Here is a 26,092-nt window from a genome sequence, read left to right as displayed (position 1 = left end):
ATTCTATGCAGATCATCAAAAGGAACTATGTGTCTATCTCGTTTCCTTTTGCCTGTTACAAACAAATGCACAAAGACTGAGGGTATTATGTCTTTGTGCACCTTGTGGTGTAGGGTATAAAAAAAAAAACAAAGTAAGCATAGGCTATAGCCGTGCGGGGCCGACCATGTGATAATGTACAACACTACAATATGTTCGAAGTCCCCTTATATCCAAATCCGTTTTGAAAGATTTCGTTTTTGAAAAAATGTGAAAGAGCCCTGGGCAGAGTTTACCCTTAGGTTTTTGACCCGGAGAATTTGACCAATATTTACGCACTCCGTCGTGCTGTTAGTTATTGTGGTCCATTTTGCAGCTAAATTTAATCCAATTGTCATCCAAAGTGCTAGAATACTTCCCTGTCCTTAACTCTCTTCTGATGCGAAATTCCATGTCGATTAGTTTTCAATAGTGGCCAGCCATTCTTGAGATATAAGCACTCTGGCTAACATCCCCTTCCTTCTTCTACACATTGTATATATTTCACTATATATCCAAAAAATTTACTATTGGCATCTACGTAACGTCTATTTGTGTTTTCGTGGCGATTAAAAATATTCGCAGTTTAATGGAAACTTTGACTTTTCTTTCACACAAATGTTATGCTTTTTTGACCCTCTCAATATTACCCACTGACCATCAAAATTGGAAGGCTTCTACCCAGCTCTAGCCTTATGCTAACTTCTGCTTCGATTGGTCTATAATTGCGACCTGTAGAACAACTGCAAAATCAGGGCATTTTTCAGTTTTTGGACCTTTTCAACCCTTAAATATTATGCGATCATCTCCAAAAGCAATAGGCTTCTAATCTGGCCGTAGACCCACCTCCATTCTAAATTTCGTGAAGATCGGGCCATAATTGCGACCATTGCGAGATAGAAAGAACCGCAATGGTAATTCAGTTGTAACGGCATCATGACCAGTGACTCAAAAAGTGTTTTTTCTTTGGTAAAATCGAAGTGAAACGAAAGAGACAATAAAGAAAGAACAGATATCAAATAATGATTTATTCTTAACGATATGGAATTATTCAAACAAGTTTTCATTTAAAAGTAAGACGTTTTTTATCGGTTATTTTCAAGTTTTATTTATCATTCGATTTTTAGTGAGAGCCACAAACGTGGGGCATCAGGGTCAAAAATGTGGGCTGTTTTTAAGGTTTTCAAGAACTAAACTTTTTTTTCAGGAACTAAACGTGGATCTATTAATTAATGTTAAATTGTTGAAGCATTTAAAAGGTTAAATATTCAAATGGCTCTTAAATAGTTCCAAGATATAAATTTTATTCATGCTCTGATTCATTTTTTACAATAACATAAAAGATGGTCAGTATATGTGAGTAAATCTTTGGTTTAAGAGCCAATGTTAGGGAAAGATGGACAATGCAACCTTCTACTTTATCAAAAATCTAATCTTATTTGGCTCAGTAACTTTGTCGTCCTTCTTAGCTCATTGATCATTATTTGAATTTGCTGTGTGAGAAAATAAGATATTTGATAATTTTTAAATATCCAAGAAAAAATGTATATTTTTCCGTCAGGTAACGCAAAAAAATGTCATTCAGAGTTTATCGATAATGCACTCTCTCTTGAATCTGACAGACTTCGTCTGTGATTCATGTATTGTGTGATCCGACTTAATTTGTTCTCTACCACTTCTTGACTTTCTCTTGAGCTTATCTTTGTCACTTTTAACATAGGATCTTCTGTCGTTTTAAAATCATTTCCTCTTTCTCTGAGCTGAAATATAGTGGGATTCAGAAAAGTTCGTCAAAAAACTAAAGAACTCAGAAGGAACCACTTGTGTGGATTTTAAGACAATTCCATTGAAAAATGTGGCTGTAATCATTAAAATATGGAATATCGGGGGGTACCGTTATATGGGGGCCATACGATATCGTGGACCTAAATAGACTATTATCTTGACGTAGCACTGTTGAAAAAATTGGATTCTCCTCTCTCTTTCTATGCAGTAAAATATATATTTTTTTGAAAACTTCGTCCTTTTGTACGGGAGGTATCAGAAGGTGTGCACCGATATTGCTTATCTCCGAATTCGATATAAGTTTGATATTAATATTACAATGTACCAAGTTTGTGCCAAATCGGATACTCTTTTCGGTAGTTATTATACCGGAAGGACATTGCTAGATCGAATCCAAATATATTAAAATGGATTTGATCCAAAAGACCTAGGGTTTAAAAGCGGTATTTCGATGATACATGTTTTGGCCGTATGAAATTATAAATACGTTCTCTTGCCATATGCCTCTAAATAAAATATCGGGGGGTACAGTCAATGTAGACCTGTACAGAAGATTATCTGGTAGAGAAGGAGGTACCTCCATATACCAATATTGAAACAATTTTGTGGAAAATGTGGCTAAAATCGGCAAAATACCAAATATCGAAAGATATCCGAATATGGGGGTTATAGGAAAATGTGGGCCGGTATAGGTGGTTTTCTGTCACAGGAATCCATTACGAATTTTATAATTCAAACATTTGCGTTGAAAATGTGGCATACATCCTCAAAATACCCAATATCTTTAGGTACAGTTGTATGTGGGCTATATAAAAATCTGGACCCATGTAGATAATTTTCTGTCAGAGCAACTATTGGCAACACCAAATACCAACTTTGAAATAATTCCGTTGTAGCTGAAATCATTAAAATATCTATACCTAAACGTGGGCGTAGTACACATTAGATACCATATTAAAAAAAAAAACAAAACATTCCGGTGAAAGTGTGACAAAAATCATCAAAAAGCCGAAAATGGGGACGGTAATTTATATTATGGGTCGATACCAAAACTTGGACTGCAAGGATCTTTCTAACCAACGGCGAAAACAATGTATACAATTGTTACTCAAACTTTCAACACGGTATAGTTATATGGGGGCTAAGACAAAATATGGACCTATATGGCCCATTTTTAATAATTATTTTAATTCTGTGGAACTAAATAGAATTTCAGTAAGAGCTTGACATCCTACTTTACTCCTTTCAGAACTTAGAGTACTTTCCACAGACCTCTGTCTGACGGACGGAGAAACTGACATATGGCTAAATCGATTTAGAATCTAAAAATGATCAAGAATATATATTCCTTGTGCCGTCAGAAACTCTTTTTTCGAGGAGTTACAAAAGGAATGACAACATTACTATACCATCCATAGAATGGTGAATGGTCTCTCTTTCTCTTCTCTCTTGATCTCCTCACACATCAGCTATAAGATCGTCCACTAATGGAAAATATTCCAAAATTTTCACTTCTAGTCGCCAATGGGTGGTTGTTCAAAAGAATCCAACTGGTTTCCTGTAAAAATGTTGATTTTTTAAAAATCTTTCTTTAACTGTGATTACATGTATATATTCATTTCGGCCCTCCAAACCTTCCTCTTCAAAGTGCGTTTTTGTAGGAAAGCCTATTCGGAGTTAGTCGATAAGGATTTCTATGTCAAATTTTTTTTTATCAGTTTTTTAAGTTTTTCTATAAAGAATTCCACCTTCAGATCTCTATTATAAACAAACTCATCATCGAAGCACGCCTTAAGCTGATCTGAGTCTTCCAGGGCTGATCCCTAAAAATCCTCTCTTTAGAGCTCGCTCTCTTAGAAGCCCTCTTCAGAGGGCTGTTTAGACATCCTTTCTACGTTACGTCTCTAATTGATTCAGGTTCAGGCCTTTTCAGGTTTTGTCTGTTGGGATAGAATTTCTATTCTGACTTCAACAGCAATAGGAGCCTTTTAAGCCTTTTTAGCTCATTTATAATATACACCTTTTTGTGGTTGTCACAAATAGACTCCCTCCTCATATCGACTTGTTAGAGTCGATCGTTTTGTATGAAAATCCTTTTGAGTCTTCTTAATATTCTCTTTTTGGTCTTTTTTAAATATTTAAATATAAAATCCCACCTTGACTCGCCTATAATATATTTAAAATCCTTTTTCGGGGCTCTTCTATAATATAATCCCTAGTTGGAGCCTTTACTCAATAAACAACCCCAAATTTTAAAGTTAACTACAGGAGCCTCCCCAATCCTTTATAATCAAATATATTGTACTCTTTAATGGATTTCTTCTAGAGCTCGTCGGAGAAGATAAATAATACACATTCTAGAATATTTTATCTTATCTTCCACCCTTACAACTTGCAACATGTTCCAAGTGGATAGACAATAGATTGATTCCATCTAAATTTAGTTTTTTTTGTTGTTTTGGTTTTTTCTTCTCAGTGTAAATATGTTGTATGTATACTAAATTAGTATTTTTAAATATATAAAAAATGAGGTGTATGTACATAATCGTTTGTTGTTGTTGTAACAGTGCATTTGAGTTGTATGTGATGTTTGTTTTGCTGAGACAAAATGGAATATAATTTTGTATTTCTAAATTTTAAATGGAAAAAATGGTTGCGTTCCTTGGGTATTTAATGCTGTCACTTTTGATTCACGTTTTGTTTTTGGTTCGGATTTTGATGCTCTAGTCGTATTTATCATTTGATTTTTTATGTATCTTCTTAAATGCTGCCATTCGTAAACTATCCGTACTGGCTTTGAACATGTGCGATACATTACGCATGGAACGTGTCGAGAGGTTGACAACATGTTGTGGCATAGCTGCGGCTGCATGTACCGCGGCGATGGTAGACGAGGCTACGGGTTTGCTGGAATAATCACTGGTACTGAGGAAGTCACGTATGTTATCAGCGTCCTCGATGCTGGCCCGAGACTATGATGCTTTGATTTTCTTCTTGGGATTGCCACGCTGAGCATCGCTGACAGCGGTGGGCGGTAATTCTCGAAATTGATTCTGAAAACATAAACATCATTTATTTTCAGAAAATCGGTAAAGAATTCCAATGACTTACAAGTTCTTCATCATCTGGCACCCGTGAGAGAAAGTCCAACAGCTCATTATTGGGTATGGTGTTCGGTCGCAATATTCTTCGGCTAAATTTCATTATGCCCCAGAAGAGTAACAGGAAACGTATAGGTACAAAGTGTAAGACAATTATGGCACCAATTAGTAGAACCACTGCCAACCAGGTTAGTTCGGGGACGGAAAAATTAAAGGTACTAGAACAAAGGAAGGAAAAAAGAGGTAAATAAAATTTCCTATCCAGATGAAATTTTGCAGAAATCATTTGTTTGGCCCAAGGACGAACCCTATTGAAATTGGAGATAGTCGGTCAAAATTTAGATATAGCTCCCATATATATCTTCGTCCGACTTGCATTTTAATGTGCACCAAACGTGTAATATAGGTCCGAATAGTATGGAATTTTGCACGTACGATCTGATTGGACCTGAAAATAAGTATGCCAAATTTGATCGAAATCGGTTTAGATATAGCTATAGCTCCCATATATATCTTCGTCCGATTTGTTATTTTTGTCCTCCGCAGCCGTAATATGCACTCTGTAACAACAATATTTGGGGAAATATATCAAATACAGCTCAGAAATACAGTTGCTAAATTTTATCAAAATCGGTTCAGGTTTGGATATGGCTCCCACATATAACTTCGTCCGATTTACCTTTGATTGTATACCAAACATCTAATATTTGCCCAAATTGGATGAAATTTGGCACTTGCGACCGAGTGTAGAAGCTAGTATATCAAATTTGGTGAAGATCGGTTCAGATATAGCTATAGCTCCCATATATATTTATCCGATTTGTTCTATTTGTTACCCACAGCCGTAATATGCACTCTGTAATAACAATATTTGTGGAAATATATCAAATACAGCTCAGAAATATCTTTGCCAAATGTGATCGAGATCGATTCCGAGTTGGATATAGCTTCCATATATATTTTCATCCGATCTCAAATTAATTGTGCCAAATGGGCAATACAAGTCCGAATTTAAAAGATAGATGTTTCGGCATATTTAGTCCTTTGATCTTTAAATTATAATTATAATCATTGCGTGTATGATTGAATTCTCCGATAAAAAACTTTTAATTGTTATGCGGAGCTCTACTAAATTAGCAAAGTGGTGTAGGGTATCATAAAGTCGGCCCCGCCCGACTTTAAGACTTTCTTTGCTGGTTTTAATGAGCTTTGTTGAAGAAAAAATTCCACCTACTTCTTGGTACTCTCTCCCAGCGACGCCAAATAGCCTATGGTGTTCTGTACAGTTTGTGAGACTTCCTGTATGGCCTGCAAACGTTCCTTTATGGATTTCTTTTCCTCCTTCTCCTTGTCGTCATCATCATCCTCATCGTAGTCATAATCATAACTACCGCTTGTTGAATCCGATTGTCCCGTAATTAAACGGACCAGCCAATTTCTGTAACAAATATTGAGATTTTATTTATTTTTAATTTTGAGTTCAATCTTACTTGAGTATTATTAGAAGAATAACCAGCGGCACCGTCTCCAAATTTCCATAAATGCAGGCTACAATCCACAAAGTAAATGCTATAACTGATCTAAGGGGACTTTCCCATTCAAAGCAGCTCCTGGAATTAATTTTGAAAAAAAATGTAAAAATTGAAAGTTATAAGGAAATTAAAGCAATTAATTATACCGAAAAAAATATTGAAAGAAAGAGTCTTGTATAGAAGATTTGAGGAAGGAGTTTGGAGAGCGAGCAGTAGATTTAGTAAAGAAAGGGTCACTCATAGACTGAAGAACCGATTTTTATAGACGAAAAGAAGTCTACTTAAAACGAGAAAGATTCTAACCAATTTATCATGGGATCAAAAGGACAATCTCAATAAAAATACTGGATTAAAAAAGCCTGAAGAAGGAATCCGTATAGGAAATCAGGTGAGACAAAATGTGGGGGAGTCTGAAAAATAAACCTTTCATTTAAAAGTTGTCCCAATGAAGACTCATTTAAAGAACAAATACTTTATAGAAGAACCTTTCTATGAGCAGAATGTATGTGTGTACAGGGTGAGATGAAAAAACTGCAACCAACTTCAGACTGGTGTCATTTCGAAGCCACTCGTCCGAGAGCTGTTAAAATTATTCCAGTGACAGCTCATTATATTGTTTACAGCGTACAAAAGCAGCATTTTCGAAAAAAAAGCTATTCGTGATGGAATTTAAGCGTGAAAGTGTAATTTCTTTATATTTGGCTGGGAAACCACAAGTGGCTATCGTTAGATCACTCCAGTAATCGACCGTGGCATCAAAATAAATGCTGAATATTATCGCGAAAATGAGGTTCCACGCTTCATTTCCAGTGACAGACGAACTTAAAAAGCTCATTTTAAAAGCTTTTAAAATACATCTGCTAATATAAATATAAATAAATAATAAAAAGCTCTTCTATAGATGGCAGACCCTTGAACCTTTTCTTTATACCCACAGCCATATGCCTACAGAGGGTATATATTATTTGATAAGACCAAAACGTGCCTCATCGAAATAACGGTTTTAGATATTTTACTGCACAAAAAGAGAAAGGATAATCCGATTTTGCTCAAACTATCCAAATTCTAATATTTGCATCAGTGCAAGGTCAGTTACAGAAATGGACAATATCGGTCCACTCCATCAAGTACCTCCCCTACAAAGCGTCAAAATTTTGAATAATTACAACTCTTATAAAATGTGATATAAGAGACCGATTGTCTTCAGATTTCACATCCCAATAATTATTTTTACCCTAGGTCTGGTGTAAAGATGGAATATATGATCGAAATTTTCAAAAAATATATTTTCTGCACAGAAAGGGAAGCAATAATCCGATTTTGCTCTAACTTTTCCAATCCTAATATTTGCATCAGTTCTAGGTCAGGTGCAAAAATTGATAATATCGGTCCACTCCATCAAGTAACTCCCCCACAAAGGGTCAAGATTTTGAATAATTTTAACTCTTATAAAATGTAATGTCTTCAAGTTTCACACATCCTAATATTTTTATGAACTCAAGATCTGGTATTGATACCGAATTTATCGGACCACTCCTTCTGGTACCTCCTTCTGGATGTGTTTGATTTATCCATTAAACTCAACGAAATTAACATCCGATTCCATTTAGACTTGGCACATCTGAGTATTTCTATCATTTCTGTTAAAAAGAAGGTAGAGATCGGACCATTCCTTCTGGTACCTCCCCCACAAGGGTCAAAGTTTTGAATAAGCAAAACGTTTATAAAATCCGAAATAAGCATCAGGTTCTCTTAGTACTTTACACATATAAACATTTTTGCTAACACAAGATCTGTTCTGAAGATGAGATATATCGGTCCTCTCCTTCTGGTACCTTCCCCACAAAGCCTCAACATTTTGAATATCCATGAAGCTCATAAAAAGCGAAATCAACATTCGATTCCAATCCAGACTTGAAAATATCAATATTTCCATCAACACAAGATCTGTTAGGAAAGATGGTACAGATCGGACAATTTCTTTTGCTACTTGTCCACATAGGGTTCCACATAGGATTTTAAAAAACAAAACGCTCAAAGAAGCCGAAATACGCACTCTCTTCAAATTTCACACACACAAACATTTTTGCTAACACAAGATCTGTTCTAAAGACGGTATATATTTGCGAACCCCTTCTGGTACCTCACCCACAATGGGTCACAATTTTCAATACTTTTATCTGTCATAAATTGCGAAACAACTCAGCGATTTTTTACTACTTGCTATATCTAAATATATGTATGGAATTTATGATTTCCAATAAAATTTAATATAATTGTTCGATTTTCTTGTAATTGTGCCCACACCAATATGTTTATCGGTATTAGGTGAAGTATGGAAATGGAATACTCGGGTGGACTATACCTGGGAAAAATTATCACATATCTCATATAAAGTGAAGGAAATAACAAATTTAGTCCAAACCTGGCACGACGCATTATTTATATCATATTTATTTGGGTCGGATACGAAATGGACAATATTGGCCCATTCTTTCCTTAGAGGGTCAAGATTTTGAAGAATCATAACAGAAGTCAAAATATTTTTAAACAATTGAACATTGGCTGAGAGTATACATCTGCCAGCAAAACCGACTGATACTTTTTTGCTTGTTATGTATGGAAAACCGTTAATATGCTTCTGTGGATGGGAGATATTTTATACTTATATCAACGAAGGCTCGTTTAAAGTTCTTTTGTAGATAGATATTTTATATGAACTTCAAAGCTCGTCTACGGTAAGGTTATGCCATATAAATAAAACCTGCTATGAAGAAAGGAGACTTTTCTGTGATAGGAAAAGTTTATATATCTCTTCTATACATTGCGAGACTTGGCAAGCTAGCTGTAGATATAATTACTTTTAATTCGACATAGGAAAAACTTAGTCGGGGGTTGATTGAAGAAGAGGGCTTTGTAATAAATACGATACGATATGTCTACTTACTGTACATAGCGTGCAGCATCGAGTATATTCATAATTATCACTTTCAGTCTATTAACATTTCGTAAAAATAATTGTCTTTTAAACTTGGCCTCCTGTTGGATTAATTTCTCCTCTTTCGGTTGCAGGACACGGCAGACTGCTCTCACTTCATTCCATACCACGTGCATCTCTAGGAGAATCTATAAATTCGATTTATTTAATTTTCATATTTTTGAAAGCAGATTGTATTTGAAATACCTGTGGCGATAGACCTTTGGCCCGCGAACAGAGATTTTTGTCTTTCAGAGTATACCAACGCTTGACACCATTTTTAATGCGCAGCAAGGGTATTACCAATTTCCCCAGGAACTCCACACGATGGTCGCGATCTTCATCGTAAACTGTGATTTCCAGAACTTGGGTTATGTCTTTTACATTGCTACGAAAAATAGAAAAAAAAGATGACGAATGAAATGTAAAGCTATAGCGAGATTTGTAGACTTAAATCAAAGCCATGCGGAATTTATACCCTTGAGGCTATTACTTTCTCAAATGTAAATCTAATTTCCCATAAATAGTTCCAATTATCTTAATATGTTAAATAGGAAAAAAACCATTAACTTACAATGTAAAAATCTTATTCCACGTTGGCGTTAAAGTCTTATATTCCGTTTGCGTCTGCAAGCGGGCATTTCCCAATTCCAGCACACAAAATGGATCCGATTTACCACCAATATCGGCTGCGGCCAGACCCTGAGCCCCGAACACCTTCACCGTTAAGTGGCCGACGTCGCGTAGATTTTGAAAGCAACGATGCCAACGATAACGTTCGGTCATTGCTTTCAACTCGTGTGGATCCTCCTTGAACGCCTTCAAATCGCTGATTGTTTCGAGAGCCGTTGTTCCGCTTATGGTCAACATGAGGAATACCTCACCGGGACAGTCTTCAAATTGTTTCCAAATGCCATGGGTATTTTCTCGCTCGAATACACTTAAATCTATGGAAGCTTTGCCGAATAGGGTATTACGATTCCATAATGATATTTCCAGCTGCTGTTCCTCTTCGAACAGATGCAGGTCGAATTGTTCCAGCCATCGTTCCGTCCATGATGATTTACTTTTGTATTTTTCGTTTCCAAGTCTGAAGAAAATTACATCAAAATAAAAAGGATAAAATTAAATTTGTTAGGAATAAAAATAAGTTATTCCTGTAAGATGGCAGATCCAAAATCATATACAGGGTGAGATGAAAAAACTGCAATCAACTTCAGACTGCTGCCACTCGTCAGATGTTAAAATTATTCTAGTGACAGCTCATTGTATTGTTTATAAGCGTCAAAAAGCATTTTGGTGAGACTTTTCCAGAAAAAAGTTATTCGAAATGGAATTCAAGCGTGATAGTGTAATTTCTTTATATTTGGCTGGAAAACCACAAGTGGCAATCGTTAGAGCACTCCAGCATTTAAATGTGAATGAATCTTTTGTGTCTCGTACCATTGCTGGAACTGGACGAAAAAAAACAGCAAAATGAGCAGAAATGGTTCGAAACATAAATGAACGACCTGATTGAAACCCGCGTCGCAGTGGCCGAAAAATGGCTCGTAAGCTGAACATATCGCAATATTCCATTCGGCAAATATTGAAAAATGAGTTCGGGGTAAAGCCATTGAAATTCCAAAAAGTGCAAGAACTTACACCGCAACAGAAAGAAAACAAACTCAAAAGAGCGAAAGAGTTGCTTCGCTTGGCCGAAAGTGGTGAACTGCCGAATTTGGTTTTCTCCGATGATTCGACATTCGTTGTCTAACAGTTTGTAAATAAACAAAATGATCGTGTTTACTTGCCAAAGAGGTCAGCTGAAAATGTACACCTTCGGTTAGCCACCAGAACTCAAGCGCCGGCCATAGTGATGGTGTGGGCCGCCATAACAGCCGATGGTCGCTCTCCGCTCGTATTAATCGACCGTGGCATCAGAATAAATGCCGAATATTATCGCGAACATATTCTAGAGGGTGTATTGAAGCCTTGGGTAAGTAAACATTTTGGCCGCAGCATGCGCCACCAAAGAATGGTTAGAAAATAAAGTTCCTCGCTTCATTTCCAGGACATAAAGGTCTCCAAAATCTCCAGATACCAATCCGTTGGACTAAAATGTCTGAAGTATTTTAGAAAGCAAGGTTGGCACCAAAAAATACCAAAGTGGAGATCACCTCAAGCAAGCCCTTCGCCGGGAATGGGCCAAAGTACCGCAGAGCAACATTCGGGCAGCGTGTGACGGTTTTATTTGCCGTTTAAGGCCAAAATTCGTTACAAAGGTGAGCAATTCGAACAAATCTAAACTTATTCTAAAACTTGATGCTATTACCGAAAATGTTTGCTTTTATTCAATAAAATTAAAAAAAAGTAAAAATGATTCCGTTTGACTCTGTTGCATTTTTATACCCTACACCACATAGTGGTAAGGGTATTATGTCTTTGTGCATTTGTTTGTAACATGGAGAAGACCCATAGTTACTTTTGAGGATCACCATAGAATCACTTTCTGAGTTGATTTATGCATGTCAGTCCGTCTGTTCGTCTTTCCGTCCGTCTTCCGTCTGTCCATATATTCTTGTGAACAAAATGCAGGTCGCATTCATTATCCGACTGAGATGAAATTTTCAAAACAACATTTGTTTGGCCCAAGGACGAACTCTATTGAAATTGGAGATAATCGGTAAAAAATTTAGATATAGCTCCCATATACATTTTCGTCCGATATTGTGCACCAAACGTGTAATATCAACCCGAATAGTATGGAATTTTGCACGTACAACCAAATTAGACCTGCAAATATGTATGCCAAATTTGATCGAAATCGGTTCAGACATAGCTATAGTTCCCATATATATTGTTCATCCGATTTGTTATTTAATATTTAATATGCACTCTGTAACAACGATATTTGGGGAAATATATCAAATGCAGCTCAGAAGTAACTTTGCTAAATTTTATCGAAATCGGTTCAGATTTGGATATAGCTTCCATATATAACTTCGTCCGATTTACCTTTTATTGTACACCAAACGTCTAATATTTGCCCAAATGGGATGGAATTTGGCACATACGACCGAATTGAGTCTAGAAGGTAGTATGCCAAATTTGGTGAAGATCGGTTCATATATATCTATAGCTCCCATATATATTGTTCATCCGATTTGTTGTATTTGTTACACACAGCCATAATATGCTCTACGTAACAACGATATTTAGGGAAAATATATCAAATACAGCTCAGAAATATATTTGCCAAATTTTATTGAGATCGGTTCAGATTTGGATATAGCTCCCATATTTATCTTTATTCGTTTTCAAAATAATTGCGCACCAAATGGATAATAAATGCAAATGCTTCGGCATATTTAGTCCTTTGAAATTTAAATTATAATTATAATCATAGCGTGTATGATTGAATTCTCCCATAAAAACTTTTAATTGTTATGTGGAGCTCTACTAAACTAGCAAAGTGGTGTAGGATATCGTAAAGTCGGCCCCGCCCGACTTTGTTAACAACTATGTCGTGAAATATAAAACTATAAAACTTAAATAGCAGAAAAATGAATAAATTGTTTTCGAAGTCGAGTGACTTCACTAGCCCTGAGTGACTTGACTGGCCCAAGGTCAACAATAGTGAAATCTGCCGGAAGGGGAAATTTTAAAACTTTTTAGTCTATACCTTTATTTGTCTATGATAATATCATAGACAAATTAATGTATAGACCAAAAAGTTGTCTCATCTGTTATCTCCGAAGAAAAGTGCTTCAATAGATGTCGTTCATGCTGTGAGAGAGCTTAAGTCTATTCACTCAATCCTCTCAAAATACAAAATATTGAATATTTTTATGATTTATTATTATTTATCAATTCCAAATGAAATAGTGACTTTGTTTACATTTACATTATTCGTCTATGTCGTGAGATATTAAAATATAGAACTTAAATAGCAGAAATTTTCGAAAATTGTAACTTAACTAGCCCTGAGTGACTTTACTGGCCCAAGATCAACCATGATGACTCTACCAGAAGGGGTAAATTTTAAAACTTCTTAATCTAGAGGTATAGATTAAGAAGTTTTAAAATTTGTCTTTGATTATATCCTAGACTTGGGGAAAATTCTACTAATATAATGCACTTAAAACGGATTCTGAATTAGAGTCACTCCTAATGGCATTCAGAATCACTTCTGAGGGCAGTTTATTAGTAGAAATTTCTTTAAGTCTAACCAGATATGATATTATCCTATAATTATCTTAGAGAGCTCTCTTGAAAAAGTTAAAAAGTTACTGATACCTAATAATACATTTCTCAAATACCTTCTGTTGAAGGCGATTTTCTTCGGTAAAAAAAAAAACTTAATTCCTTCAGATCTTCTGTAGACCTTCCTATAGATACATTTTATATGCCATTGAGCCATCTTTTGTTAGCGATGCTTCCATAAGTTTCTTAGTTTCCTTTGGTAATTTTCTGGCAACAAGTGAATCGATACGAATGAAAGAATCTATTTAGGAAACACATTTTGTTAATATTTTACAAACTATTACCTCACATCTACTTTTAATATTCTCCCATCAGTTATTTTTCACCCTCAACACGGAACTATTGTTGCTATTATTTACTTTGACATCTCACTGAAACAATAACTAACTCTATGACAAAGTCTAACTTACTTACCTAAATTTGATGTGGGCATCATTTAATTTATTGCCATCCTCTGCCAGCGGCAAACCTTTGGCTTTAACCAGCAATATCGTAACAACTGAACTCCAGATTTGAGACTTTAAACGTTTCGATGATTCAGCCAATTTTGAGTTTCGCTGGAAATGCTGGAAATGTGAAAAAAACCAGAGAGAATAGATTATTTATTATGTGTAATATGGGAAATGTAACAATTAGTTAGCACGGCATGATTCAATTCAAAGCTTCCTTCTCCGTAAACCACAAAAAATTTCAAGTTCATCGATAATGGTTTTGGAACTGAGTCATATAAACACAAGAAACTGATTGCAATACGAATTTCAATATTCAATTTTCTTTTCTTTTTTGTTCTGCACTCCCAACTAACATCACAAAAATCCTCCAATTCGTTGTGTAAATTTTCCGTCCATTGTTGCTGGGTTTTGCGCCAACGTTTCATCAATGCAATTTTATTCGCCAGACATTTACTGCCATTGATATTAAAAGTGTAGTTTTTCATGATTTTGATTTAATTTCCGCTTTCAAAATATTGACAACATTTCAGCGCCAGTCGAATTGCACTCTGTCGGTTCGTCTGTCTGTGTGTCTGCCTATGTGCCTTTTTTGCTATTTAGCGGCGGTTTGTTTGTAAAGCCCCCAAACACTTTGCCTTGTTCGACGATGCGAAATGAAACAAAGACTGACTAAATGAAGTTCGCTTGTGTTTTTTCGTACTTTGTGGCTAGACTTAGAAGAAAGAGCTAGTAAATATTTTGAAAACAAAAGTTTCATAATATTAATACACTGAGAGAAAATATTGAAAAGCTGATCTGAATCGAAAAAAACGCCAAAAATTATAGAATTTTGAAGAAAAATATAAATAAAATATAATCTGATGCTTATTTTGGATTTTATAAAACCTGAAGGAATGGTCCGATCTCTACCGCCTTTATAACGGATTTTTTGTGGAGGAGGTACCGGAGGAGGTACCGTGCCGAACCCCAGACCTTGAGTTAATAAAATTATTCATAGAGTAAGCCGATATTGTCTGCTTTCGCACCTGACCTAGCACTGACGCATATATTAGGAATTGCAAAATTGGAGCAAAATGGGATTATCCTTTTTCTTTCTGTGCAAAAAATATATTTATGGAAAATTTCGACCTTTTGTGGGGGAGGTACCAGAAGTAGGGGACCTATATTGCTCATCTCCGAACTCGATCTAAGTTTGACAAAAATATTACGATGTACCAAGTTTGCAACAAATCGGATACTCCTTTCGAGAGTTATAGTGCACTGGCAGTCAGCCAGTCAGTCAGACAAACGGACGGACGGACATCACTTGATCGACTCCAAATGTCCTGAAATGGATTTGGTCCAAAAAGACCTAGAGTTCAAAACCGTTATTTCGACTAGGCACGTTTTGATCGTATCAAATGATATATACCCTCTCTAGCCATATAGCTGAGGGTATAAAAACTACACCGACATAGATTATTTGCAATCAAATCGAGAATGATATTCATAGTCAAGAAGCTCAATTCAAGCAGACTCATTACTTAGGGTCTTCGATTTTAATCAAACATTTTTAAACTAATTATACCCTCAGCCCTATGGCAACCGAGGGTATATATCATTTGATACGGTCAAAACGAGCCTAGTCGAAATAACGGTTTTAAACCCTAGGTCTCTGTGGACCAAATCCGTTTCAGATCATTTGGAGTCGATCTAGCGATGTCCGTCCGTCTGTCTGTCTGACTGCTGGTGCGCACTATAACTCTCGAAAGGAGTATCCGATTTGGCCCAAACTTGGTACATCGTAATATTTTTGTCAAACTTAGATCGGGTTCGGAGATGGGCAATATCGGTCCACTCCTTTTGGTACCTCCCCCATAAAAGGTCGAAATTTCAAAAACTTAATTTTTTTTCTCATAAAATGTGATATAAGAGTCCGATTGTCTTCAAATTTCACACATCCCAATATTTATGTTAACCCAAGATCTGGTGTTAATATAGAATATATCGGTCCACTCCTTCTGGTACCTCTCCCACAAATGGTCGAAATTTCTGCACAGAAAAATTATTGATAATCCGATTTTGTTCTTACTTTGCAAATCCTGATATTTGCGTCAGTTCTAGGTCAGGTGCAAAAATGGATAATATCCGTCCATTCCATCAAGTACCTCCCAAAAAACGTCGAACTTTTGAATATCCATTAAGCTCTGAAAACACTAAATTAACATCCGATTCTATTCAGACTTGGCACATCTCAATATTTTCATAAACACAAGATCTTTTATAAAGATGTTAGAGATCGGACCATTCGTTCTGGTACCTCCCACACAAAGGGTCTAAGTTTTGAATAACCAAAACTAGCAAAGAATCCAAAATAAACATCCGGTTCTCTTCTTATTACACACGTCCCTTTGTTTCTACTTACTCAAGATCTGGTGTGAAGATAGGATGTATCGGTCCACTCCTTTTGGTACCTCCCCCACAAAGGGTCAATTCATCCATCATTTTGAGCATCCATGAAGCTCATAAAACGCAAAATTAACATCCGATTCCATTCAGACTTGGTGCGTCTGAATATTTTCATCAACACAATATCAGCTATAAAGATGGTAGATATCGGACAATTTCTTCTGGTACCTCCCCACATAGGGTTCAAGATTTTAAAAAACAAAACGCTCAAGGAATTCGAAAGAAGCATCCAAATATATCCATTAATTTCCTCAAATTTCCCACATACAAACATTATTGCTAACGCAATATCTGTTGTGAAGATCATATACATCTGCCAATCCCTTCTGGTACCTCACCCACAAAGCGTCACAATTTCCAATGCTTTTATCTGTCATAACTTGGGAAACAAGTCGTTGATTCTTTACAACTTGTTATATCTAAATATTTCTCTTAACCAGTATTCTGATATGAATATGTAATTTGTCGGAATTTATGATTAATGATTCGGACCGCTATATCTGTTACCTGACGCATATTTCCATTTTTCGAAAATTTTCACGTTCATAACTCAAGGCTGGGGGTATATATCTGTCGGCAAAAACGACTGATACTATTTAACTTGTTTCTGTTTTTCTTTCAGTGTATTTTAACGTAATTGAGTTTAACGCCAATTGTCAGTCAAGTACTCAGTCAATAGAGCAGAGAAAGTAAGCTGATTCATGCAAAGCGCTGCAGTGTGGGGTTTGAGCTTTACTGTAAAGTAACTCATTTGGTGCTTGTTATCGCTGTGTATTGGTCTGCTTGTGTGTGGTTTAGGCCACAGCTTTTGTTTTTTTTTTTTATCAAAGAAACATTCATTCTGTTAGTAAACATGCGGATAGCTAAAAATATAAACAATTGCACCAAATATGCCCTGCCAAGCCTAATTTGTAAGCTTTGTCGGAACGTGAACAAAACTGGCGCTCTACAATAAAATTAACATTTTAATTCCATTTTATAACACTTTGAAATATTTGTTTCCTTCATAGATATGTATAATCTTGATTGGAGTAATATTCTAAGACAATTTATGGCTTTATACGTCAGTGTGTCTATCTGACAGTCAGTCTGTTGAAATTCATGCTTTTCATAATAGAAATTTCAAACTTTACACAGACATTGGTGTGGCCAGTAGCATTTTTTGTACTGAATGTCGAACTATATTGGTCCACATTTAGATATAGCTTCAATGAAAAGTTCTTATTGTGTTGTGGCGAGATGGAACTTCAGGATTAAAAATTCAGCCATTGTTAACATTAGTGTTTGATTTCTGTTGATCATTTTCAAATATGCTGTTTGGCAGACCTTACCAATAACGGTTTTGCCCAATATAATTTTATACTAAATTTTCCCTCCCCAGTGTGGCCAAAATTGCGATCAAAAATAATCACTGTTGGTCCCAAACGTTTTCACCTGTTCAATTCTTTAAAAATAACGATGGTAACTCTAGAAATAAAATCACAAGGGAAATTAGAATTGTTGAGCTTCTAAAAATGTAGCATATTTTAAGGCTTTTGTTTTTTGGCATTAGAGTAATTTATTCATGTTGTTAACAGACCTCTATGAGAAGAACTTGTGGTCTTCTTAGAGAAAAACCTTTTGCCCTTCTACGAGAAAATTTTCGACCATTCTACGTGAAGACCCTTGAGCCTTCTACGAGAATGTCTTTGATCCTTCTCCGAGAAGACCAACTGATATTTTCCGAAAAAGACCAATTGATCTTCTCTGAAAAGAACAACTGATCTTCCAAAAAGACCAACTGATCTTCTCCGAAAAAAAAAAACAACTGATCTTCTCCGAGACGACCTTATGCTCTTCTTCGAGAACAGCTTCTTTTGCTCTTCCATGAAAAGAGCTTCTTTTGCTCTTCTATGCGAAGAGATTTTTTTCTCTTCTATGAACATAGCTTCTTTAGATCTTCTATGAGAAAACCGTCTTTTTTCTGCTCCTCTCTGAGAAGACCTTCTGCTCCTCTCTGAGAAGACCTTCTGCTCCTCTCTGAGAAGACCTTCTGCTCCTCTCTGAGAAGACCTTCTGCTCCTCTCTGAGAAGACCTTCTGCTCCTCTCTAAGAAGTGCTTCTGCTCCTCTCTGAGAAGACCTTCTGCTCCTCTCTAAGAAGTGCTTCTGCTCCTCTCTGAGAAGACCTTCTGCTCCTCTCTGAGAAGACCTTCTGCTCCTCTCTAAGAAGTGCTTCTGCTCCTCTCTGAGAAGACCTTCTGCTCCTCTCTGAGAAGACCTTCTGCTCCTCTCTAAGAAGTGCTTCTGCTCCTCTCTGAGAAGACCTTCTGCTCCTCTCTGAGAAGACCTTCTGCTCCTCTCTGAGAAGACCTTCTGCTCCTCTCTGAGAAGACCTTCTGCTCCTCTCTGAGAAGACCTTCTGCTCCTCTCTGAGAAGACCTTCTGCTCCTCTCTAAGAAGTGCTTCTGCTCTTCTCTAAGAAGTGCTTCTGCTCCTCTCTAAGAAGTGCTTCTGCTCTTCTCTAAGAAGTGCTTCTGCTCTTCTCTAAGAAGTGCTTCTGCTCTTCTCTGAGAAGACCTTCTGCTCTTCTCTGAGAAGACCTTCTGCTCTTCTCTGAGAAGACCTTCTGCTCTTCTCTGAGAAGACCTTCTGCTCTTCTCTGAGAAGACCTTCTGCTCTTCTCTGAAAGATCTTCTGCTCTTCTCTGAGAAGACCTTCTGCTCTTCTCTGAGAAGACCTTCTGCTCTGATCGGAGAAGGTCTTCTGCTTATTTCTGAGAGTAACTTCTGCTCTTCTCTGAGAAGACTTCTCTTCTCTCAGAAGATCGTCGGTTCTTCTATTATAAGAATTCTTTCTCCTTGAATAGATAATTTATACATAGAAATTGATTTAGTTCTTCTTTAGATAGAACTTTTGATTTCTCAATTAATAGGTTTCTAGTCGTCAATACGAAGACTTATGGTCTTCTGTTAGAAGACATTCTTCTGGATTCTACATATTTCCTCTCTATTTAAAATCCACTCATACAATGTTAATTTAGTGCAACAATCCTTCTCCTTCATTTACTTCACAACCATTTTTATCTTTATAGGTGGTCGTTACTGACAGTTTAAAAAGCTGTCATTGTCAACACCATTATCATGAATTTTGCACACTGTCAGTGTGTCATTGTGGGCGACCAAAAGCAGGACAATGGCATTTTCACACACAACAACATGACAGTTGGTGGCGGTTAGAAACAACTGAGCAAGGAGCGGCAATGATTCCAGACGATATCATTAATCACACTGCAGACGGAAAAAGTCCGTCCCCCAAAGCAAACAGACAAACAGAACAAGATGATGATGAGAAAATCTTTCACCGGCCCCTAAAGAGGACAACTTTTAAGTAGCCCATAAGAAAAAGACATAAATTGGATTGGGCCTAAAATAAAAGGACAAATCATAAACACACATATATTCGGCGCCAACTTCATTGTTTACATTTATTTGTTTTTTTTTTTTGCTCAAATTGTTGACTGTCATAAATAATTGCCCAAAAGGGAGAAGAAACGTCAAGACCAATCAAACATATCCCAAAGCGAATTGGAAATATTTCCGTTTAATACGATGACGGAAGATGGGAGAAATAAATGATTTATTTATATGTCCAATGTTCCCAGAAGAAGAAAAATATGAAGCGGCTTTATAGTGGTGGATAACCCCATAAAAGATGTCCGACACACATATTTCTTCCTCCATAGCCATATATTTTCCCGTTGATGTTTATACAAAGTTAATAGGCAAATTTATAACATTATTTATGGATAAGACGTCGGCATATTTATTTATTTATTGCCTCGGCCATAAAGCTTATTTGCATAACTTAATTTTGTTTATGGGAGAAAAAATGTATGACCAGATGTTTAATTTTTTTTGCACTCACCTGCTCTTTGTCCTCTTGACTGCGCGGCCACAGAGTCAAATTCACCAGAATTTCGCCCATTGGCCGGTCGGGGTGGTTGACATCGTGCAGCGCCAAATTGACATCTTCAGCAATGCCTAATTCCAGTTGTGTCAAATCGATTTTTGCCGATCCCATGAAATCGTCCTGCAGGCCCCAGTCGTAGTCGAATACCTTTAAGAGAGAGGCATGAAAATATGGATCAGAACATGATGGTGGTTGAAAAGTTAAAAAGGAAGGGCATTTTAAATTGACTTTTTATAATATTTTCATTTTCCATTTTTATACCATCCACCATAGTATGGAGGGTATATCAAGTTTGCCATTCCGTTTGTAAAATCTCGAAATATACATTTTATACCCTACATATATAGTATATATATATTCTTGATCAGCATAAAATTCTATGTCGATTTAGCGGTGACCGTCCGTCCGTCTGTCTGTCCGTCTGTGGAAATCACTCTAGCTTCCGAACGAATTGAAATAGGTTGATAAAATTTTACTCAGACGTCTAATTGTTCTCCAAGACTTTTGGTATTGAAAATGTGAAATAAAGGCCCACGTTTTGGTATAGCCCCCATTTAACAGTACCTCTCTATATTCGGTATTTTGATGACTTTTTCGACATAATTCGCCGGAATTGTTTCAAATTTTGTATTTGCAGTTCGTTGGTGTTTGTGTTTTATACCCTCCACCATACATAGTATGGAGGGTATATTAAGTTCGTCATTCCGTTTGTAACTCATCGAAATAATCATTTTAGACCCAGCAAAGTATATATATTCTTCTCTTCTGTCCGTCCGTCTGTCCATCTGTTGTAATCACGCTATAGTCTAAACGAATAAGGAATAAAGGAAGCTAAAATTTTGCACAGATCTCTCTTGTCTGCAGGCAGGTTAAGTTCGAAGATGGGTTATATCGGTCCACGATATCGTATAGCCCCCATATAACGGTACCCCCCAATATTCGGTATTTTGATGATTTTACCCACATTTTTCAACGGAATTGTCTGAAAATCCATATACGGAGTTCCTTATGGGTATTTTATACCTCGTAATAAGATTATCTATATAGGTCGACGATATCGTATAGCCCCCATATAACGGTACCCCCGATATTAGGTATTTTGATGATTATAGCCACATTTTCTAATGGAATGGTCTGAAAATTCACACAAGGAGTTACTTGTGATTGCTTCATCCCTTGAAAGAGAATTATCTATATAGGCCCACGATATCGAATAGCCTCCATATAACGGTACCCCCCGATATTCGGTATGTTGATGATTTTAGCCACATTTTTCAATTGAATGTCTGAAATTCCACACAAGGAGTCTCTTATGAGTATTTCACCCCCTGAAAAAGAATTGTCTATATAGGTCCACGATATCGCATATCTCCCATATAACGGTACCCCCCGATATTCGGTATTTTGATGACTTTACCCACATTTTTCAATGGAATTGTCTGATAATCCACACAAGGGGTTCTTTGTGTGCACTTTAGCCCCTGACATAGAGATCTTTATATAGGTTAACGATATCGTATAGCCCCCATATAACGGTACTCCAGTTATTCGGCATTATGATGATTTTAGTTATATATTCCAATGGTATTCTCTGAAAATCCACACAAGGATTTCTTTGTGAGCACTTTAACCTCCTGAAAGGTATTTGTCTATGTAGGTCCACAATATCGTATATCCTCCATATAACGGTAACCCCGATATTCGGGATTTTGATGATTTAAGCCACATTTCCCAATGGAATTATCTGAAAATCCACACAAGGAGTTCCTTGTGAGTACTTTACCCCAGACATAGATTTGTCTACATAGATCCACAATATCCACTATATAGGTGCCATATAACCGCACCTTCCGATATTAGGTATTTTAAAGATTTTAAATGAATTTTCAATGGATTTTATTTTTTTGAAAATTTTCTAATTCGTTTCAAATGGTGGAGGGTATTCAAAGTTCGACCCGGCCGAACTTACTGCTTTTTTACTTGTTTTTTTTTTTTTTTTGAAAACTTCCATATTTTTTCCAAATGGAGGATGGTGTTCAAAGTTCAACCCAGTCGAACTTATAGCTTTTACTTATTTTCGTTAAAAAACAAGTTAAAAGGTATCAATCGGTTTTACCGGCAGGTGTATACCCTTAGTCAATGTTCGATTGTTTAACTATATTTTGACTTCTTTTTTGATAAATCAAATTGTTGGCACTCTATTTCGTATCAAACCTAAATAAATAAGATATAAAAATTGCGATGTGCGAGGTTTGTAATGTATTAGTTACTTCCTTCACTTTACAGGGTGAGGTGAAAAAACTGCAATCAACTTCAGACTGTTCTCATTTCTAAGACACTCGTCCGACAGCTTTTAATACTATTCCAGTTAAAGCTCATTATATTGTTTAAAAAAGTTATTCGTGATGGAATTCCAAGGTTGGAAAACAACAATTGGCTATCGTTAGAGCACTCCAGCATTTAAATGTGAATAAATCTTTTGTGTCTCGCATCATCGCTCGTTTCCGTGATACTGGTAGCGTAGCCCGACGTTAAGGAAGTGGACAGAAGAAAACATCAACATCAGCAGAAATGGTTCGAAAAGTAAAGAAGCGATTTGATCGAAACCCGCATCGCTGTGGCCGAAAAATGGCTCATGAGCTGAACATATCGCAATATCCCATTCGGCAAATATTGAAAAAATTAGCTCGGGGTAAAGCCATTGAAATTCAAAATTCAAAAAAGTGCAAGTGCAAAAGGGCTAAAGATTTGCTTCACTTGGCCGAAAGTGGTGAACTGCCGAATTTGGTTTTCTCCGATGGGAAAAAATATACCAGTCCAGCAGTTTGTAAAAAAACAAAATGAATGTGTTTACTTGCCCAAGAGGTCAGCTGAAAATCTGCTCCTTCGGTTCGCCACCAGAACTCAAGCGTCGGCCATGGTGATGGTGGGGGCCGCCATCACAGCCGGTGGTCGCTTTCCGCTCGTATTAATCGACCATTCCTCGTATAAATCGATCTAGGGCACGCAAACATTTTGGCTGCAGACCTTGAACATTCCAACAGGACTCAGCACGCACCACCCAAGATTGGTTACAAAATTGGGTTCCTCGCTTCATTTCCAGCCCACAATGGCCACCAAAATCTCGGGATAACCAATCCGTTGGACTGGTATCCACTAAAAATATTGGGCACTAAATAATACCAAAGTGTCGATCACCTCAAGCAAGGGCTTCGCCGGGAATGGGCCAAAATACCGCAGAGCAACATTCGGCAGCGTGTGACGTTTCATTGGCCGTTTGAAGGCCATAATTCGTGCCTAAAGTGACCAATTCGAACAAATCTAAAGTTATTCTAAAATGTGATGCTATTTCCGAAATTTTTGCTTTTATTCAATAAAATTAAAAAAAAAGTAAAAATTATGGCGTTTGACTTTGTTGCAGTTTTTTTATATTACCCTGTATATGTACGAATAGTGCTGAATGTTACTAAATTTTGTTATTGAGTGAATATATAGATCTGGAATCCCGAATTTTGAAATTTACTTCTCTGTTAGTATCTGGTGGTGGTTTTGCAAATGCTATCTATAATTGTTCGAAAAGTAGTCATTTTGGATCACTTTTGGTTTCTAGGATAGCTTTACTAAATATACACAGTGTTGTGGGGATCACATAGTCCACCACGCCCGACTTTTGACCTATTACTGGTTTTATCTTTTTTAAGTCCTTTTGAAGCTGTTATAGCTTGAATATAATAAACTAACGAAATTATGGCGTTTGACTTTGTTGCAGTTATAGTTTTATATCACCCTGTATATGAGATATGTCTTAATTTAAAAATGTTTGCATTTGTGAAATTTGAAGAGAACCGGATGCTCATTTCACGTTTTGTTTTTTCAAAATGATGAACCCTTTGTGGGGGAAGCATCGGAAGGAGTACGCCGATATATGTCATCTTCACAGCAGGTATTGTGTTAGTAAAAAAACAAGTAAAAAAACATTAAGTTCGGCCTGGCCAAACTTTTAATACCCTCCACCTTAGGGTAAAAGAAACATTAGAAGAAATCTGGCAAAAACCATTAAAATGCCGAATATCGGGAGGTGCCGTTATATGCGGGCTACGCCAAAACGTGGACCTATAAATGCAATGTTTCGCTACACGAACTAGGATCCATTATGACCCACAAATACCAATTTTTAGACAAATCAGTGAAAAAATGTGGCAAAAAAATTAAAATACCGAATATCGGGAGGTACCTTTATATGGGGGTTATACCACAACGTGGACCTATACATGTAATGTTTTGCCAAGGTGGAGGTATAATAATGGCAAATGTGAATTTGTAGGGGAACCGGATGCTTATTTCAGGTTTTATGATCGTTTTGTTTATTTAAAACCTTGACCCTTTGTTTAGGAGGTACCAGAAGGTCCGATCTCAACCATCTTTATAACAGATATTTTGTTGATAAAATATTGAGATGTTCCAAAATTTGAATAGAATCGGATGTTAATTTCGCGTTTTATGAGCTTCATGAATATTCAACATTTTGACCGTTTGTGGGGGATGTACCAGAAGGAGCGCGCCGATATATTCAATCTTCACACCAGACCATGGGTTAATAAAAATATTGTAATGTATGTAATTTGAATACAATAGGACTCTTACATCACATTATAATTATAAGAGTTGTAATTATTCAAAATATGGACCCTTTGTGGGGGCGGTACTTGATGGAGTGCACCGATATTATCCAGTTTTGCATCTGACGTTGGAGCAAAATCGGTTTATCCCTTCTCTTTCTGTGCAGAAAAATATTTTTTTTTAAATTTTTGACCTTTTGTGGTGGAAGGAGTGGACCGATATTGGCCATCTCCGAACTCGATGTAAGTTTCACAGAAAAAAATTACGGTGTATCAACCAAATCGGATACTGCCTTCGAGAGATTTTGTGCGTAGCAGCCAGACAGACAGACAGAAAGACGGACGGACATCGCTAGATCGACTCAAAATGTCCTGAAACCGATTTGGTCCAAGGAGCCCTAGGGTCTAAAACCGTTATTTTGATGAGGCACGTTTTGAGCATATCAAATGATATATACCCTCTCTAGCCATATGCTTGAGGGTATAAATATCAATGCGATCTCAAATGGGTCCTTTTTAAAACAATTCTTTTTATTTTGATTTTAAAACTTTTTGCTGTTACTCTCCCCGCCTTGTCCTACTGTCCTTCTCCATTTAATCAGTCATGTAAATTGCTCCCCTTTCCGGATGACCCAACTATTTTAGGTATACTTGTGTAAATGTTGTCACTAAGCCAATTGCCAAGAGGACTCTTTAAATTTAGGTCAACAGAACTCCCTTAAGGTTATTCAATTTAAAAGTGTTTCGACATTTAATAAATGTCATCAAATATTAAGGGCATCCAATTTCAAGTAATTGTCCGTAAACATTATTAAGTTACGTTTAATTTGTGTGTACCCTCCTCGAAAATGAATATTGGCAATGCGTTGTTCTGGGAATAGTTAGAGACAAATGAGCCACACAGCAATGAATGTAATGCGGATGAGTTGTACGTCATCATTTTCAATTGCCCTCTCATTATCATG

The 26,092-nt window shown here is 36.6% G+C and overlaps 1 protein-coding gene across 2 annotated transcripts in view; it reads right to left on the bottom strand.

The window, feature by feature from the left end:
* The window catches only part of LOC101898395 (multiple C2 and transmembrane domain-containing protein), a 157,752-nt gene continuing 131,660 nt past the window's right edge, over window positions 1-26,092 (bottom strand). The window contains exons 6-14 of one of the 2 annotated variants that reach the window (XM_011297040.3): window positions 20,464-20,655; window positions 14,073-14,224; window positions 9,988-10,503; window positions 9,621-9,801; window positions 9,384-9,562; window positions 6,395-6,514; window positions 6,139-6,342; window positions 4,915-5,122; window positions 1-4,856 (exon numbers count right to left, since the gene is read on the bottom strand). In XM_011297040.3, the coding sequence (XP_011295342.1) occupies window positions 4,776-4,856; window positions 4,915-5,122; window positions 6,139-6,342; window positions 6,395-6,514; window positions 9,384-9,562; window positions 9,621-9,801; window positions 9,988-10,503; window positions 14,073-14,224; window positions 20,464-20,655 (1,833 nt within the window). In that variant the 3' untranslated portion in view covers window positions 1-4,775. Of the gene's footprint in view, window positions 4,857-4,914; window positions 5,123-6,138; window positions 6,343-6,394; window positions 6,515-9,383; window positions 9,563-9,620; window positions 9,802-9,987; window positions 10,504-14,072; window positions 14,225-14,463; window positions 14,699-20,463; window positions 20,656-26,092 lie in introns of those variants that run through there. The other variant, XM_005190418.4, reaches the window with a different exon arrangement.

Source organism: Musca domestica, unplaced genomic scaffold, assembly GCF_030504385.1.
Source record: "Musca domestica strain aabys unplaced genomic scaffold, Musca_domestica.polishedcontigs.V.1.1 35, whole genome shotgun sequence".
Classification (NCBI taxonomy): domain Eukaryota; kingdom Metazoa; phylum Arthropoda; class Insecta; order Diptera; family Muscidae; genus Musca; species Musca domestica.
This window is presented reverse-complemented; position numbering and strand designations above follow the sequence as displayed.